The 16754-nt window shown below is 46.7% G+C and overlaps 1 protein-coding gene and 1 long non-coding RNA gene across 2 annotated transcripts in view; one reads left to right on the forward strand and one right to left on the reverse strand.

The window, feature by feature from the left end:
* Positions 1-641: 641 nt before the first annotated feature.
* On the forward strand, positions 642-14313 carry LOC309336552 (uncharacterized protein). The gene is made up of 5 exons (XM_081852491.1): positions 642-782; positions 3012-3392; positions 3849-3986; positions 5152-5338; positions 10856-14313. The coding sequence occupies exons 2-5, from the start codon at positions 3027-3029 to the stop codon at positions 12904-12906; spliced, it is 2742 nt and encodes a 913-aa protein (XP_081708617.1). The 5' UTR covers positions 642-782; positions 3012-3026; the 3' UTR covers positions 12907-14313.
* A 662-nt stretch (positions 14314-14975) lies between these two features.
* Positions 14976-16754, reverse strand: part of LOC309337403 — a 31203-nt gene continuing 29424 nt past the window's right edge. Inside the window, exon 2 of the long non-coding RNA XR_014154261.1 lies at positions 14976-15539. This is a non-coding gene — a long non-coding RNA (uncharacterized lncRNA). The remainder of the gene's footprint in view (positions 15540-16754) is intronic.

A 16754-nucleotide genomic window follows, 5' to 3' on the forward strand; every position in this document is an offset into this window, starting at 1 on the left:
GGCAATCCAGTATAGGGACATTTGAAAATGTTTAATGTTTTATTATGTTTTTTATATATGTTGGAAACTTCCCATTATATTTATGGAATGGGGTGTCCCTATTTTCATCAGAGAAATGTTGGAGGGTTTGGAACGGTCGGTTGCTGGAGCTAAGTGATTGCATGATCCCAACCAGCAGAGCTGGGAACTGGACTGCCTCCTCCAGCTACCCATTCGGGCTACAGGCATAGCTGTCAACCTTCCCTTTCTTTGCGGGAAATTCCCTTATTCCAGCGCCATTTCCCGCTGCTATCCCGGACTGTTAGATATCCTGTAGACTGTCCCCGGGACAGGTGAGGCTGCTCATCCCTTATTTTCAAATCTGAAAATTGACAGCTATGGCTGCAGGGAGGCATCGTCCCAGCTTTCTGAAAATATTTGCTGATAAGGAGACCATTGACTGCACATCAGATCACAAGGAGACTTATTTGTGCAACATTCTGGATATCTTATAAGATGCCAGGTAGATTCCAATGATAGGATAAATTTTGAGGGACAGCGCAAGGGGGCGCATCCAGCCTGGCAGCCCCCCAGGGCCCACCCCACAGCCAGCGAGCTCCGATGCCCAGAGAGGCAGGAAAGGGGGCCAGCCAGGGGGACTCGAGAGCGGCTGCCCTTTCCTGTCCCCGCCGAGGAGAGCGGAGGAGCAGCGGCCCCGTGGCCTGGCGAGTTTCCCCGGAGAGGAGCCGGATTCCGCTGCAGGGACGGAGCGAGGAGTCCGAGGTGCAGGAGGGGGAGAGCAGGTGGGCCTGGCAGGATCAGGCCCCGAGTGGAGTCAGAGGCTGCAGGGCGCCCCCCCCCCAAGGGGGCAGGAAGGGGAAGGGGCGCAGCGGAGGGGCAGGGCATCTGCAGGAGGGCACAGGGGCCAACATCTCTGGCTCAGGCTGGCCCGGACCCTGCCGGAGCCCCTGGGGAGCTGCTCCCTTCAGTCCTGAGCTCAAGGGGCAGAATGAGGGCTCCAAGGCAGCTGCTGCTTCCCGGTGGACGATGCATATAGTCGCTCACGGATTAGCGGCGTAGCTGGGGCTTTTGCCGCCCCTCTCCCTGTCCCTCAGCAGGGAGCCCCGTCCTCTTCCACGGTCCTCCCCACGGCGGAGAGGGAAGGGGAGGCAGGGGGGGGAATGGAAGAGCAGTGCAGCACGGGGGGGGCTCTTACTGTGCAGCCCCCTGACACCCTTTGCAGGCCACTACTCCTTCCCCCCTTCCTCTACCAGTGCCATTGATAAACCTATCGCCCTCCTTCGTGAATTGGTCAGATCGCCTTGTAAAGCTCTCTTTGCCACCACCATCGTCGCATCTTCTGGCAATGATGTCCATCCGATTCACTTAGCAAGGAAATGGCTTCTTTTGCCAGCGCCAAATCAAGATACACTGTGCCTACACATGGAGGTTCTGTTGATCTGTCACGGCAATTAAAACAGCTGATAGATCTATACTCCAGAGAATGCATCTGATCTTTTCCCAAGCTGTCAAAGCTAGTGACCTCTTGTGTCTGCGTGTAAATAAGTGAGAGAGGCTTAAGCCTGTTTCGTTAAAGGTTTTATTTCCATCTTCCTCAGTAAGGCAAATGAAGGCTGAGGGTTGAAGTGAGTACCAGATTTGAGAAGGCAGAGGAAAGGAGGATTCTATGTTCAGATTATTCATGTTCAGATTATTACTCATTTCATTTCTATGCTGCTTCATATTTTTAAGGAAAAAAATCTGAAAGCAATTAATGGAAAATCTCATTGCAGTTTGTGTCCATAGGATGTTGAGAACATTAACTCTGTAGATCCAGTTCTCTCCTCCTGATAGTCTCAGATTTGATTGTTCTTTCCTATAGAGAAGGAGGAACATTTATGGGCTTAAAGCTGCATTGATTCTGGAGGCCACATTCCAGTGAGCTTTGTGGCCGATGTATGCACATGCATGCGCACACAGAAAAGAGATGCAGACCATAAAGTCACATGCACACACGCCAGAGGTGCTGCACAAACTCACCAGACATGCCATCTAGCATACATAAAAGTCTTGCAAACACAATCAGCATGTTTAGACCTTCCAACCCCAGTGCTGGGAGGAGGAGAAATAAGAGCACAAGAAGGCCCTGCTGAATTAGCAGTGAGATCTGTGGTAAAAAGACCCTTCAGATTGTTCTTTAGAAATCCTCTTTAAAGAGCAGCCAGAGGGATCATTTATTTCCAGATCAGGGCTTTTACCCCATTTCAGCACTGTGCTGGTTTGTGGTGAAATTGGAGTTTAAAAAATCTCCCCAAGGGCCCTTTAGTCATCTTTCTCTCCAGGACAGACAGAGATCTTCATCCTATGATCAGATCAGGAGATGGAAACGGCAGGGACTAGCAGGAAACACCCTGACGCTTGGCAAGCCATATGCAGCCAATGGACTGCAAGTTAGAGTGTCTTCAGTCAAGAGAGTTTGTGACAATCAAATATAAAATATTTTGGATATTCCTTTTGTCCTTTAAAGTATGTGGCTTCCCCTAGAGAACCACAGGACCTGTAGTTTATTGCTACAGTTCTCAACACCCCTAACAAACTGCAGCTGACAGGATTTCTTGGGTGAAGCCATGTGCTTTAAGTGTTAGGTGGGTCTGTCGCAGCCTTAATCATATACAAAGATCTGTTGCTGCCTTTCCAACATGCTAGAGGTTGCAGCCAGGATCAGCATTCCCTGTCCACGGAACATGCTCAGTCCTCTCACTGGGTTGTTTTTGGATTTCCCTCCCACTACCTTGGTCCCCCCCCAAAAAAATATTATTTGTACTTCCATAAACCGTTTCCCCCAGTCTTTGGATAACTTCCCCTCGTCCTTGGGTGGAGTTGTTTGGGTGACATAAAGATTGTCATTCACATCCTGAACATTAGAAATAGAAAGAGTAATAATATATTTCAAAAACTGGCAAATGGTTAAAAAATGTGCTTTTGTTTTTATTCTTGGGTTTTATTTTACTTTGTGTTTATTTCTTTTCCAGCAGGGTGGCATAAAAATGGAAGAGCAGGGACCCAGGAGACCCATTCAAAGGGAGAGATTGGAGTGCAAAGGAAAGAAACCTCCTACCGGCCAAGTTGGGGCCATCAGGGATCTTCTGCCTTGGGAAGATTTATGTCAAATTAAGCAGGAGCCAGAGGAGGGGCAGCCGCAGCAGCACTGGGATGCCCAGAAGCAGGATTTCCTGAAGACGATGCAGCCCCCTCGTTCAGGGTGGGAAACCCCACAGGCTCCCAGTCCTTCCCACTCCGGGGATGGTGTCCTCTCCTTCAGGGGAGCTGCGGATGCCAGTCGGTGGCCCAGTGGGAGAGCAGGGGGGACAGACCAGACCCTGCTCCCAGACACTGAGGGGCTTCTGGGAAAGGTAAGTGCCCTCCTCTCACCTGGGTTTCCAGCACCTGGAGGTCACAGGTCCACTGCCTCTCGACATGGAGGTTCTGTTTAGCTATGGTGGTGAATATTCCTCCTCCCTGCACTTTCTCTCTAATCCACTTTTAAAAGGCTTGCTAGACCAAACTTTCTAAATGGGTAGCTCTACAAATTTACCAGCTGTGGTCCTGCACTGGCAGTAAGGCTAACAAACAGAGGAGCTGGGAACGTGCTGGTCCCATATCTCCCTGCATCTGCCTCCTGACCCAATTTTCCCAGCTTACCTCATGATTGGGCCGGCCCTTATGGGGAACTGCGATGAAACCAGGCAATCTCTTATGAGCCATAGCTAACAAACTTTCCATTTTGCCCAAACCAGGAAACTGCAGCTGCCAGCTTTGGAATAAGCTGGGATGTTAAGCTAACTTCAAACTCTGCTTCGTCAAAACAGGAAACTCTGGTTGATCAGTGGCTTCGTGGTTTGACTGTTCCCACTGATAGCAGTAAAAATAGGAAGCCCTGTTGCATTCAAAGGGGTTGTTTGGACAGAGTCTGTGATCAGCATGCCAATCAGGACAGGCTTAAAAAGGTAAAGGACACCTGACCATTAGGTCCAGTCGTGGCCGACTCTGGGGTTGCGGCGCTCATCTTGCTTTACTGGCCGAGGGAGCCATCGTACACTTTTCGGGTCATGTGGCCAGCATGACTAAGCCGCTTCTGGCGAACCAGAGCAGTGCACGGGAACGCTGCTTACCTTCCTGTCAAAGCGGTACCTATTTATCTACTTGCACTTTGATGTGTTTTCGAACTGCTAGGTTGGCAGGAGCAGGGACTGAGAAACGGGAGCTCACCCCGTCGCGGGGATTCGAACCGCCAACCTTCTTATCAGCAAGTCCTAGGCTCTGTGGTTTAACCCACAGCGCCACCCGCGTCCTAGGACAGGCTTAGGAAGCAATTATTATTATTATTATTATTATTATTATTTGCATCCTCCCTATCTGACTGGGTTACCTCTGCCCATCTGGGTAGCTTCCAACAAAATAAAAACTATCAACAATTTCCTTGTAAAAGGCTGCCTTCGGAAGTCTTCCATTTCGTAGAAATGGCCTTCGGTTTTAAATATTCGCCCTCTTTAAGTAATCACGTGGTGTAAACATGTATGTTGTCCTCTAGGTCCAAACACACACAGACACACACATAGTAGGAGCAAGCAGTGCTCCAAAGTGCTTATCTTGCCAACTTGCCGTCTAAGTTCCTGTTTCCCAAAAGGACAGGAGGGGGAGCAGAGGAGGAAATGGATGGGTTTGAAGGCTCTTTCCCTCAGCCGCTTCTCTCCCCTGATCAACAAGAGCAAAGGGTGTTTGCAGGGCAGGAGGACAGAGGAGGCGGCAGCGAGGGAAGAGGGACGAGTGGGCGGATCCACTGCCTCTCCTAGGGGGTCCTGATGCAAGGCAGGGGCTTCCTCCTTCTCCATGCAAGGGCCACCCATGTATTCAGAGCAATCCTTTGCAAGTTAACTCTTAAGTTCCAAGGGATCTACTCTCAGGTCACTAATGTGCATAGCATGCCAGCCTTAGGAAGGGAGGTGGGACAGGCAGGTGAAAAGAATTGCCAAAGGTGTTTGAAAATGCGTGGGGGATCTTGGGAAGGGGGTGCCCAATTGGGGCTTCTCCAGGGACAGCAGAATGTCTTGGGCAGGAGAATCCCTGCAGGGGCTCTCAGACTCCCTTGGCTTCTTCTTCCCTCACTCCCAGGAAGCTGCAACTTGCTCTGGATTCTGCACTCCTCAGGAAGCTGAACCTGTAAACCTAGCTGAGACTGAACCTGCAACCCTGGCCAGGATGGAGGGAAGAAGATGGACAGGTGACCTGGTCAGGCTGTCTCCCGCATCCCTCCCCACAACCTCTGAGCATTCCCTCCCAGGACCCTTGGAGAAATCTGGTGAGTTCCAGGGGAGAGGAGATGGGGACAGGGATAGATGGGTGGTGGAGGGAGAAAGAGGAAAAGATGAAGAGGAGACAAATGGAAGGAAGTTCCTGACAAGAAGAAGGAAGGGGTGAGGCCTTCTCCGAAGCAGCTCTTTGTTTCTTGAATCCTTTTCCTAAAGTAGTGGGGGCAGATTTTCTTCCTCCAGGCTTTGAAATCTTAGGTGTTATTTCCATGGCAGGAATAACTGATGGTAATGAAGTTGCACACCAATCCTGAAAAATGGGTGAAGTGGGATGGAAATGTTTCCCATAATTATTTATAATTAATGTACATAAATTGTTTCTATTACTCTTATTTGTTATAGACAGGGTCAGAATCATACATTCCACCAGCATCAAAACACAGTAGATGCATACACCTCCCCAGTTTGGTGGGGTTAACGGACAAAGGACCCATTATCATGATACACAATTCCTGTGGCTGGAGGCTCTACACTTAGGATTGGGCATATAAAGTCCAAGAGCGTCTGGTATTATAAGCAAATTGTGTAAAATTGCCAATCTTACCGACTGGGGTTGTTTGTGAGAGTGAATGAGTGGGACAATAATTTTAGCGCCCCTGTGTAATGGCTTGGTTCTCCCACACAGACGTGAGACACCTCCCGTAGTAATTATCTCAAACTCATAAATCACTGTGGAGCTCAGTCTTCGGCCTGTTCATCCCAGCTTGCAGTTGCCGAGTCCTCCAGCAAAGAAGCCCCCACTTTCGCTTTCTTTTCCCATCTTCTTGCAGATTCTCTCGAACCTACGATTTTTTGGACAGGCTATTTCGGGGGCTCTGTGTCAGAGCTCAAACAGATAACAGTCTGTGCCCCCCCGCCAGCAACCCCTCTTCCTGCTCCTTGTTCTTTGCTCCTGCTGCAGCTTGGCTGCTCCTCCCCTGCTTCACATTCCAACTGAATCACATCTCTTGCGTTCTCAGGCTCTGTCAGCGGAGGCACGAGAGGCTTGAGATTCATGGAGCTGACACCCTGTAATTTTGTCCGTCCCTAAGCTTCCATGGAGACACTGTGGTACAACCTTGGTGCAAATTTCAAAATAAGTACACAAAGCCAACAAAGAGACTCAGAGGTTTATAGTGGCACCAGCTCTCCTGGTCTAGAGTCCACTTTGTCAGACTGCAGCCCACAAAAGCTTAGGGCATAATACAGCAGCCCACAAAAGCTTAGGCCTTTAAGGGCTGCAAAAGATGAATAAACAGAAGCGTAGTTCATCTATGGAATCCATCCTACAGGAGACAGTGAGAGCCAGCAACTTGGATAGCTTGAAAAAAAGGATAAGACTGACGTCTCTGCTCTGCCCTCGCGGTCCTAGGCAATAATGTGGCTTTTCGATGGAGTCCGGCACGCTTCCCTGCGTCCCACTGGACTCCTGTGGATTCCTCTCCGTCAGCTTCCTGTAGCAGAGTCGTCGCAGCGGTAGAAAACTGTTGCAATGTGTGTGTAATAAATCAGACTGCACACAAGCTTTCTTGCTTATCTCCAACAGTCTTTAATCGAGTAGAAAAACATCATAAATCAGCCCGGCGAAAGAGCCCACATCTTGCTGCCTCGCCGCAAAAGCGAAAGAAAAAACACACACAGAGAAACACTCCCCTCTGTGTACATAGCCACACCTCAGAATGTGAGACGTCACTCAGAACTGTTTAGCCCTGTAAGTTCTGATTATCTTCACACCCCCTCTCGTCTCGCATCCTGAGGGAAACTGTGAACACACATCTACAGACCTCTTTGAGTTCAACTCCCTTTGCATTGCCTCTCGCCCCTTTCTGGCATTTGTCTCAGGCAACCGTTGAACCTCCTCAAAACTCCCAGGTTCGCACTGTGCGAAACCAACCCACGCGCTGGTGACCTGAAACCTCTCAGGTGGAACTCCCTTCGTGGTGCGAGTGGACCGTCTGAGCACAATCCCAGGTGCTCCTTCTGACCCACTGGGGCCAGCAGGTGTGTCCTCTACATCAGAAGACTCCCCCTCTGACTTACTACGTCTTCGAACCTTCTGCACTTTGCTAACAGGAGACGAAGGCTCACTCTTGGGCTCTCTTTTAACAACCTGTGGAGATGCCCAAACCTGTTCTTGACCCTGTTCAGAGACTTGGTCCTCAGTAACAGGTTCAGCCTCTGGCTCTCTCTCCTCCTCAGAATCAGACAGACATTCTGAGAGAACGTCAGGACTCGCATGGATCCTTGACCAACCATTCTGCTCACAGAACTCAGCATGTTTACTGATCAGAAGCTTGGTCTGATCACCTTCTGGATATGCAAACCTCCACCCCTTTGTCGCAGGTTCATATCCACAGAAGATCATTTTCTGGAACCTCGGGTCACCTTTCTTTTGTTGAGCCTTTGGCACAGGCACCCAGGCCTGTGAACCAAACACACGGAAGAAATGCAGCTTCGGCTTCATTCCGTGGAGCAAGAAATACGGGGTGTTACCTACCACTGAATTGTAGGACCTGTTCATCGTGAAATTGGCTGCCTTCCAAGCCTCGCTCCAAAAACTCTGAGGCAAACTGGAGTCACACAGTAGAATCTCTGTTGCTTAAGCCAGAGCTTTGCTCCTGAGCTCCGCCATGCCCCTCTCCTGAGGAGAAGTAGCACCCGTCACCTTGTGACGTATCCCCTTCTGACGGAAGAACTCTGCAGAGCGGACCCAGTAAACTCTGCACCTCGGTCACTCTTGAACCCCTGCACTTTGGTGGAGAACCGTAGTTCCACTACCACAACCCAATCTTTGATCAGTTGCGCTGCCTCGCCTTTCGTTCTCAGCGAGAAGCACCAGCCATTTTGGCTAAAATCATCTGTCAGCGTCAGCACAAACCTGGCCCCGCCCAGACTCGGCTTTGGCATGGGCCCAAAAAGGTCTGTGTGCACAAGCTCAAAAGGTTTTGTGGTTACCCTCTCCTTTCTGGGATAACCACCCTTTTACCTTTGCCTTTCTGCATGCCCTACAATCTAGGGATCGGTCACATGTTTTTATCCTGCACCCTACTGTGTACTGGGGCAACTTTTCAATATCTTCCCAAGAGCCATGTGACATTCTTTTGTGCCACAAGTGAGCACATGAATCATGAGTGGGAACGTTTGCACACTTCGCCTGTGCTCCCTCAGCGTCCCCCTCATCCTCCAGAGGTGTCTCCAGAACAGAGATTGTTCTGACATGCAACACTGACGAGTTGTCTCCCACCCCTGGAAATAGAACAGACATCATTTTCAAAGCAAACCTTGTACCCCTCCTGTAAGAGACAAGATACAGATAAAAGACAGTGTTTCATCTCAGGCACAACGTAGACCTCCAGCTCTGCCTGCAAGAAAGAAACAAAAACATTTGCCACGTTAGACAAAGGCCTCTGTGACCCATCAGCAAATACAACTGTTTTCCCAGCTGAAACAGCTCTGCAGTTCCACATTTCGACACCAGGTGTCGCTGTTATCAGGTGATGGCTGGCTCCAGAGTCAATGACCCAGCGCATCATTCTGTCCTCTCTGGAGTTGTCCTTAAGTGTTGCCATGGAGGCAGTTAGGTGATAAGGACCGTCTTCGCTCCCTGAGTCACGTCCTCCCTTCGCTTTCCCATGCTGGTCTCCTCTCCTGGACTGGCTGCCATGGGAAACGACCTTGGAGACATCCTGCCCGGCCTCTCTGGCTCTCTGCGGACAGGATCTACGCAGATGGTTAACTGAACCACAGACAAAACATTGACGAGTGGAAAAAGCCTGAACTGTGCCTTCCGCTGGCCTGCCCCCCCCTCTGCAACCAGATGGGCTCCCTGTGCCAGCTCGGCCCTCTCTGATACGGCGTTCCTGTTCGTCACTCAAGCGTCCTGTCACATATGCCAGCGTAAGATCTGCGGGATTCATTGATTCCAAAGTTAGACTCAAATTGTCATAACTTTTGTTCAAAGAGCTGAACAAAATATAAACTTTCAGTTCCTCAGAAAAGATAACATGCAACAGCCTCAACTGGTTGAAAACAGAGAGCATCTCAGTTACATGTTGTCTGATGCTGTCACCTGGATGCAGCTTCATCTCAAACAAGCGTCTGGTAGTGTGGATCTTTGCCCCAGCTGTGGTCCTGTGGTGCACTCTTTCTAGTGACTGGTAGGCCTCATGAGCAGTCTCCAGCCCCTCTACCAAAGGTAGCTGCGAACCCTCCAAAATGAGCACGATAGCTCCCAGGGCTTTGTGATTTTTTCTCTGCGAAGCATGGGCAGTTGCAATATCTGCTGCCGAAGCACCAGCCGCCGCTTGCTGTGGAGGCCCTTGGACGGCCTCCCACAGACCCTTGGCTACCAGCCATGCCTTCAGCTTCTTACTCCACTCCTCCCAATTATTTCTGTTCAATTTTTCGAACGGGACGGCGTACGATTCATGGCTGTCTGCCATCTTCTCCCCCGGGGCTGAGTGTACTCACGTAACAGCAGCAGCTCCTCCAGCACCCGGTCCTCGGAGATCCGATCCTCCCAGCGAGCTTCACTGCCTCAAACGTTAGGCAGGACTCCAGCTGGCTTCAGCTTCCCCTCAGCTGGCTTTCACACACACCTGCACGACTTGGCAACAGTTTCAAACGCTTGGCTGACCTCCATAACCTGTGGCTTTTGGATGGAGTCCGGCACGCTTCCCTGCGCCCCACTGGACTCCCGTGGATAGCTCTCCGTCAGCTTCCTGTAGCAGAGTCGTCGCAGCGGTAGAAAACTGTTGGAATGTGTGTGTAATAAATCAGGCTGCATGCAAGCTTTCTTGCTTATCTCCAACAGTCTTTAATCGTGTAGAAAAACATCATAAATCAGCCCGGCGAAAGAGCGCACATCTTGCTGCCTCGCCGCAAAAGCGAAAGAAAAAAAACACACAGAGAAACATTCCCCTCTGTAAATATAGCCACGCCTCAGAATGTGAGACGTCACTCAGAACTGTTTAACCCTGTAAGTTCTGATTCTCTTCACAAATAACGCTTCTTAATACTAATTTCTGGAAAGCACCGGAAGGCAGAGAAGACTCTTGTGTTCCAGTCCTGCTTGCCGGTTTCCCACAGGCATCTGGTTGGCCTCTGTGAGAAGAGGATGCTGGACTAGGTGGGCCTTTGCCTGATCCAGCAGGCTCTTCTTAGGTTCCAATATATTGCAATATTTTTACAGTTAAATGTAGCACTTAAGTTTTACTTATTTCACAAAGGAGACACTGTTACTCGAGCCTGAGATCATTCACTTGAGAAATAAAAATAGAGATGTGTCTAATAAACCAGTTCCAGCATAGATCTGTATTATAAAACGATGCTGCCTTATTAAGTTTGAATAGAGCGATCATGTTTTGCTCTTGCCACTGTCTCATCAGCTTTGCAAAAAATTTGGAACCTAGAGAGGACAGTGGAGAATGAAGATGTTACAATGAGAGAAGGTGCAGATTGGGATGGACAGGTGTTCAGTTCCCTTTTTGTCTTTCTTGAAAGTCTAACAGGATTCTCTTTCCTCCCAGACTCCCAAACAGGTGAGGAAGATGAAAGTCAGAATTCTATGGAGCCACATGAGAATTTATGGGGGAAAACAAAGAAATTGAGGATACAACAAAAAAGTCGCAAAGGAGAGAAACTATTTGAATGTACGGCATGTGGAAAGAGCTTCAGTGAAAGTGGAAAACTTAGAATACACCAACGAACTCACACAGGGGAGAAACCATTTAAATGTTTTGAGTGTGGAAAGAGCTTCAGTGATAGTGGAGCACTTAGGATACACCAACAAACTCACACAGGGGAGAAACCATTTAGATGTATTGAATGTGGAAAGAGTTTTAGCATAAGCAGAGCACTTAGAATACACCAACGAACTCACACAGGGGAGAAACCATTTGAATGTATTGAATGTGGAAAGAGCTTCAGTCGATATGATACACTTAAAATACACCAACGAACTCATACAGGGGAGAAACCATTTAAATGTGTTGAATGTGGAAAGAGTTTCAGCCAAAGCACAGCACTTAGAATACACCACCGAACTCACACAGGGGAGAAACCATTTGAATGTTTTGAGTGTGGAAAGAGCTACAGTCAAAATGAAACACTTAGAATACACCACCGAACTCACACAGGGGAGAAACCATTTAACTGTGTTGAATGTGGAAAGAGCTTCAGTACAAGTGGGAAACTTAGAAGACACCAACAAAGTCACACGAGGGAGAAACCATTTCAATGTATGGAATGTGGAAAGAGCTTCAGTGATAGGGGATCACTTAGAATACACCAACGAACTCACACAGGGGAGAAACCATTTAAATGTGTGGAGTGTGGTAAGAGCTTCAGTGATAGTGGAAATCTTAGAACACACCAAAGAATTCACACAGGGGAGAAACCATTTGAATGTTTTGAGTGTGGAAAGAGCTACAGTAAAAATGAAGCACTTAGAATACACCAACGAACTCACACAGGGGAAAAACCATTTAAATGTTTTGAGTGTGGAAAGAGCTTCAGTGGTAGTGGAGCACTTAAAATACACCAACAAACTCACACAGGGGAGAAACCATTTAAATGTATTGAATGTGGAAAGAGCTTCAGTACAAGTGGGAAACTTAGAAGACACCAACAAAGTAACACGAGGGAGAAACCATTTCAATGTATGGAATGTGGAATGAGCTTCAGTGATAGTGGAGCACTTAGAATACACCAACGAACTCACACAGGGGAGAAACCATTTAAATGTATTGAATGTGGAAAGAGCTTCAGTACAAGTGGGATACTTAGAAGACACCAACAAAGTCACACGAGGGAGAAACCATTTCAATGTATGGAATGTGGAAAGAGCTTCAGTCGAAATGATACACTTAGAATACACCAACGAACTCATACAGGGGAGAAACCATTTAAATGTGTTGAATGTGGAAAGAGTTTCAGCAAAAGCGCAGCACTTAGAATACACCAACGAACTCACACAGGGGAGAAACCATTTGAATGTTTTGAGTGTGGAAAGAGCTTCAGTGATAGTGGATCATTTAGAATACACCAACGAACTCACACAGGGGAAAAACCATTTAAATGTATTGAATGTGGAAAGAGCTTCAGTGATAGTGGATCACTTAGAATACACCAACGAACTCACACAGGGGAGAAACCATTTAAATGTATTGAATGTGGAAAGAGTTTCAGTACAAGTGGGAAACTTAGAAGACACCAACAAAGTCACACGAGGGAGAAACCATTTCAATGTATGGAATGTGGAAAGAGCTTCAGTGATAGGGGATCACTTAGAATACACCAACGAACTCACACAGGGGAAAAACCATATAAATGTATTGAATGTGGAAAGAGCTTCAGTGAAAGGGGATCACTTAGAAGACACCAACGAACTCACACAGGGGAGAAACCATTTAAATGTATGGAATGTGGAAAGAGCTTCAGTACAAGTGGGAGCCTTAGAATACACCAACGAACTCATACAGGGGAGAAACCATTTCAATGTATGGAATGTGGAAAGAGTTTCAGTGAAAGTGGGAAACTTAGAATACACCAACGAACTCATACAGGGGAGAAACCATGAAAATGTATTGAATGTGGAATATGGAGCACTTAGAAGACATCAACGAACTCACATGGGGAAAATCACAGATACTTTAATAAACGGTATAGGTGTTTTTTACGTTTCCTTCTATGCTTCCTTGCAATACTGATAAAATCAAACCACCCCAATGCTTTCAGCCCCAGAAGAGGAGCTCCCCTTGGTGTCAGGGGAGGGGTCCAAGGGAGCATCTGAATCCCTGCCATTCCTTCTGTCCCTGGCCCCTTCCCCTCCTCTCTCTGCCATCCCAGGGCCACTCTTGACTCCACAGCAGGAGACTGGATCTGTCTGTGATGGTGAGATGTCCTGGCCGGTTGAAGGACCACTTCCTGTTTCCTGCAGCTCCATCCTTCTTTCTCATGCAAGGTGGAGTCATGAAGCAGGCAAAGACTGAGCACACCTAAGGGTGGCGCAGTGGGTGGGTGGGATTCTGCTTAACCTTTCCCTGTCTGCTCCTTTTTTGGATCCAAATCCCCCCACAAAAAGGGGCTTTGTGAGGGCCCAATCAGTGTTATGGAGCTGCACTGAAAATCATTGCTTTGTGACTGTAAGAGGCCCTTCTCAAAAAAAGAAGCATCAAGAGAATTTAAGCTACAGAATTTAAATCAAACAGATAATTACAAAAAAAGAAAGCAGTCTGGTGCCACATTGCGTAGGAGTTACTTTAACACATGGGGCTGCCTTTAAAAAGAGCTCAGAAACTTCAATGGCTCAAAGAGCTGCAGACACTTTGCTGACCAGGGCTGGCTATAGGCAGCATAGGACTCCCATATTAGAACAGCTCCGTCTGTTTCTGGACACAATCAATGTGTCCACAAGAAGAGGAAGATAGATTTGGAGTGCCGCATTTTCAAAAAAGATGGACACAGGACTATTTCTTTGTGGAGCTGAAAGGCATGCCCGTGTGCCACATTTGTGGTGAGGTCCTCTCCGTCCTGAAGAAGGCCAACCTGCAGAGGCACCACAGGACAAAGCACATCCAGTACCAGGAGTTCCAAGGGCAGCTGTGCCTGGAGAAGGTCAAGGTGCTGAAAACAGACCTGTTGGGTAACCTGTGGCCCCTCCAGATGATGTGATATTGCAACTCACGTCTTCTTTAGCCGTTGGCCACGCTGGCTGGGGCTCATGGGAGCTGGAGTCCAAGGATCTAGGTCCACAAATGCCGGGGACATTTCAAATCTCTCCTCAGTCGTGAAGCCGATTGGGCGACTTAAAGCTGGTCACCATCTTTATGCAAAACCTCCCTCGCAGGGTTGCTGTGTGCGTGAAAGCAATATATCTTGTGGTGGGCTTGATGAGGGGAGTGTGGAACAGAAATGTAATTCATAGATAAGAAGACAGGAAATAATTCTGAATCTGACTGAAAATAAAGGATTCTTTGTCTCCAAATTGCATATAGCAAGCACCTGTGTTGTTGAACTCTAGCTGAAGTCTCAGCATCTGGTTCCTCAGCACTCTGCACTCTCTCTCTGGAAACCTCCAGTTGTCAGGTGACAGGAACCAGCCAATGCCTCCCAGTTCGGAAACAGTCTGCCAAGAGCTGAGATTGGAAGTGGACAACCAAGGAAACTTAGGGGAGCATTTTCATTTCCATGCCTATGAATATTGAATTGAATGAATTCATCTGATGTGTTCAAAATAGTAGAGAAAATTTATGGATGACACCACCTTGGGATAGTTTTGACAGGAATTCGGGGAACTAGGAATATTTTTAGTTCCATCTGGGTTGATGGATCAGCAAATAGCTAGAGAGGATTAAGGGGTGGGGGCGGGAATCAGGCCTTGTTTCTCATGTGACAGATAACCGATTCCATAGGTCTTAAATGTGACCATTTACGACACAAGATCTACCCACCAGGGAAGAATGGCAGATGAAGGTGATGGACTATATGGAACTGGTGGAAATGACTGGCAGGATCCGAGACCAGGGAGAAGAGTCGGTGGAAGAAGATTGGAAGAAATTTAAAGACTATTTACAGAAACATTGTAAAATTAATGAATGTTAGAAAGATATTGGAATGAACTTATGTGGTTTTAGCAGAAATGTTATAAAGGATTAGGAAAAAATAGACTGTTAATTGGTGAAACGAGGGAAAGTAAAGTTATATCATATTAAGATAAATTACAGGACAAAAATTGTAAAAGATGGAAAGGATTTGCTGAAATAGTTAACCGAAGTAGAATATAAAAAAGGGAGGTGTGAGGAGGTCAAGAAAACAAGCTAACAAATGATAAGTTATAGGAAGATTCGATGTGTTATTTTTTTAATGGACTTTATTTTTCTGTTTTTGTATTTTTTTCTTTTTTTCTTTGCTTGTTATGATGTGTTGTTTTTGATGTTGTTTAATATGATGTTATTATTTTTTCTTTTTGTAACCTTTAAAACCTTAATAAATATTATTAAAAATAAATAAATAAATGTGACCATTTGCTGCCTCCCAAAATTATGCTTAAGCCTTTCCCCTCCCCCCCAAAAAACAACAACAACTCAAACATGGTAGCTGGTCTTGTCAAACGGGCCAATATAAGGTTCATTTGGCAAGTTTGTTGTTGTTTAGTCGTTTATTTGTGTCCGACTCTTCATGACCCCATGGACCAGAGCACGCCAGGCATTCCTGTCTTCTGCTGCTTCCCGCAGCTTGGTCAAACTCATGTTCGTAGCTTTGAGGACAGTGTCCAACCATCTTGTCCTCTGTCGTCCCCTTCTCCGTGTGCCCTCCATCTTTCCCAACATCAGGGGGGTCTTTTCCAGGGAGTCTTCTCTTCCCATGAGGTGGGCAAAGTATTGAAACCTCAGCTTCAGTATGTGTCCTTCCAGTGAGCACTCAGGGCTGATCTCCTTCAGAATGGATAGGTTTGATCTTCTTGCAGTCCATGGGACTCTCAAGAGTCTCCTCCAGCACCATAATTCTTTTTTTAAAAATAAATAATATTTATTAAAATTTCAAAGAATTACAAAAAGAAAAAGAAATCAGAAAAAAACAAAGTACAGAAAAATAAAAACAATTAAATACAAATCAATCTTTACATGTCTTTCATTTACTTGTTTCCCTGACCTCCTCACACCTCCCTTTTTTGTATTCTAGTTCAATTGGTTACTTCAGCAAATCCTTTCCATTTTTGCTTTTATCTTAATGATTTATCTTAATATATTGTAACTTTACATTCTCACCTATTCATGATCTAATTTTACCTAATTCTATAACATTACTGCTAAAACCGCATAACTTCATTCCAGCATCCTTCTAACATTCCTTAATTTTACAATGTTTCTGTAGATAGTATTTAAATTTCTTCCAATCTTCTTCTGCCGACTCTTCTCCCTGGACTCGGATTCTGCCAGTCATTTCCGCCAGTTCCATGTACTCCATCACCTTCATCTGCCATTCTTCCCGGGTGGGTAGATCTTGTTTCTTCCAATACTTTGCAATAAGTATTCTTGCTGCTGTTGTAGCATACATTTAAAAAATTCTATCCTTTAACACCAACTGACCGACCATGCCCAGGAGAAAGGCCTCTGGTTTCTTCAGAAAGGTATATTTAAATACCTTTTTCATTTCATTATAGATCATCTCCCAGAAAGCCTTAATCCTTGGGCACATCCACCAAAGGTGAAAGAATGTACCTTCAGTCTCTTTACATTTCCAACATTTATTGTCAGGCAAATGATATATTTTTGCATGCCTAACTGGTGTCATGTACCACCTGTATATCATTTTCATAATATTCTCTCTTAAGGCATTACATGCCGTGAACTTCATACCTGTGGTCCATAACTATTCCCAGTCAGCCAGCATAATGTTGTGTCCCACATCTTGTGCCCATTTAAT

Source organism: Podarcis erhardii (genome assembly GCF_964252035.2).
Source record: "Podarcis erhardii genome assembly, chromosome: 2".
NCBI classification, from domain to species: Eukaryota; Metazoa; Chordata; class Lepidosauria; order Squamata; family Lacertidae; genus Podarcis; species Podarcis erhardii.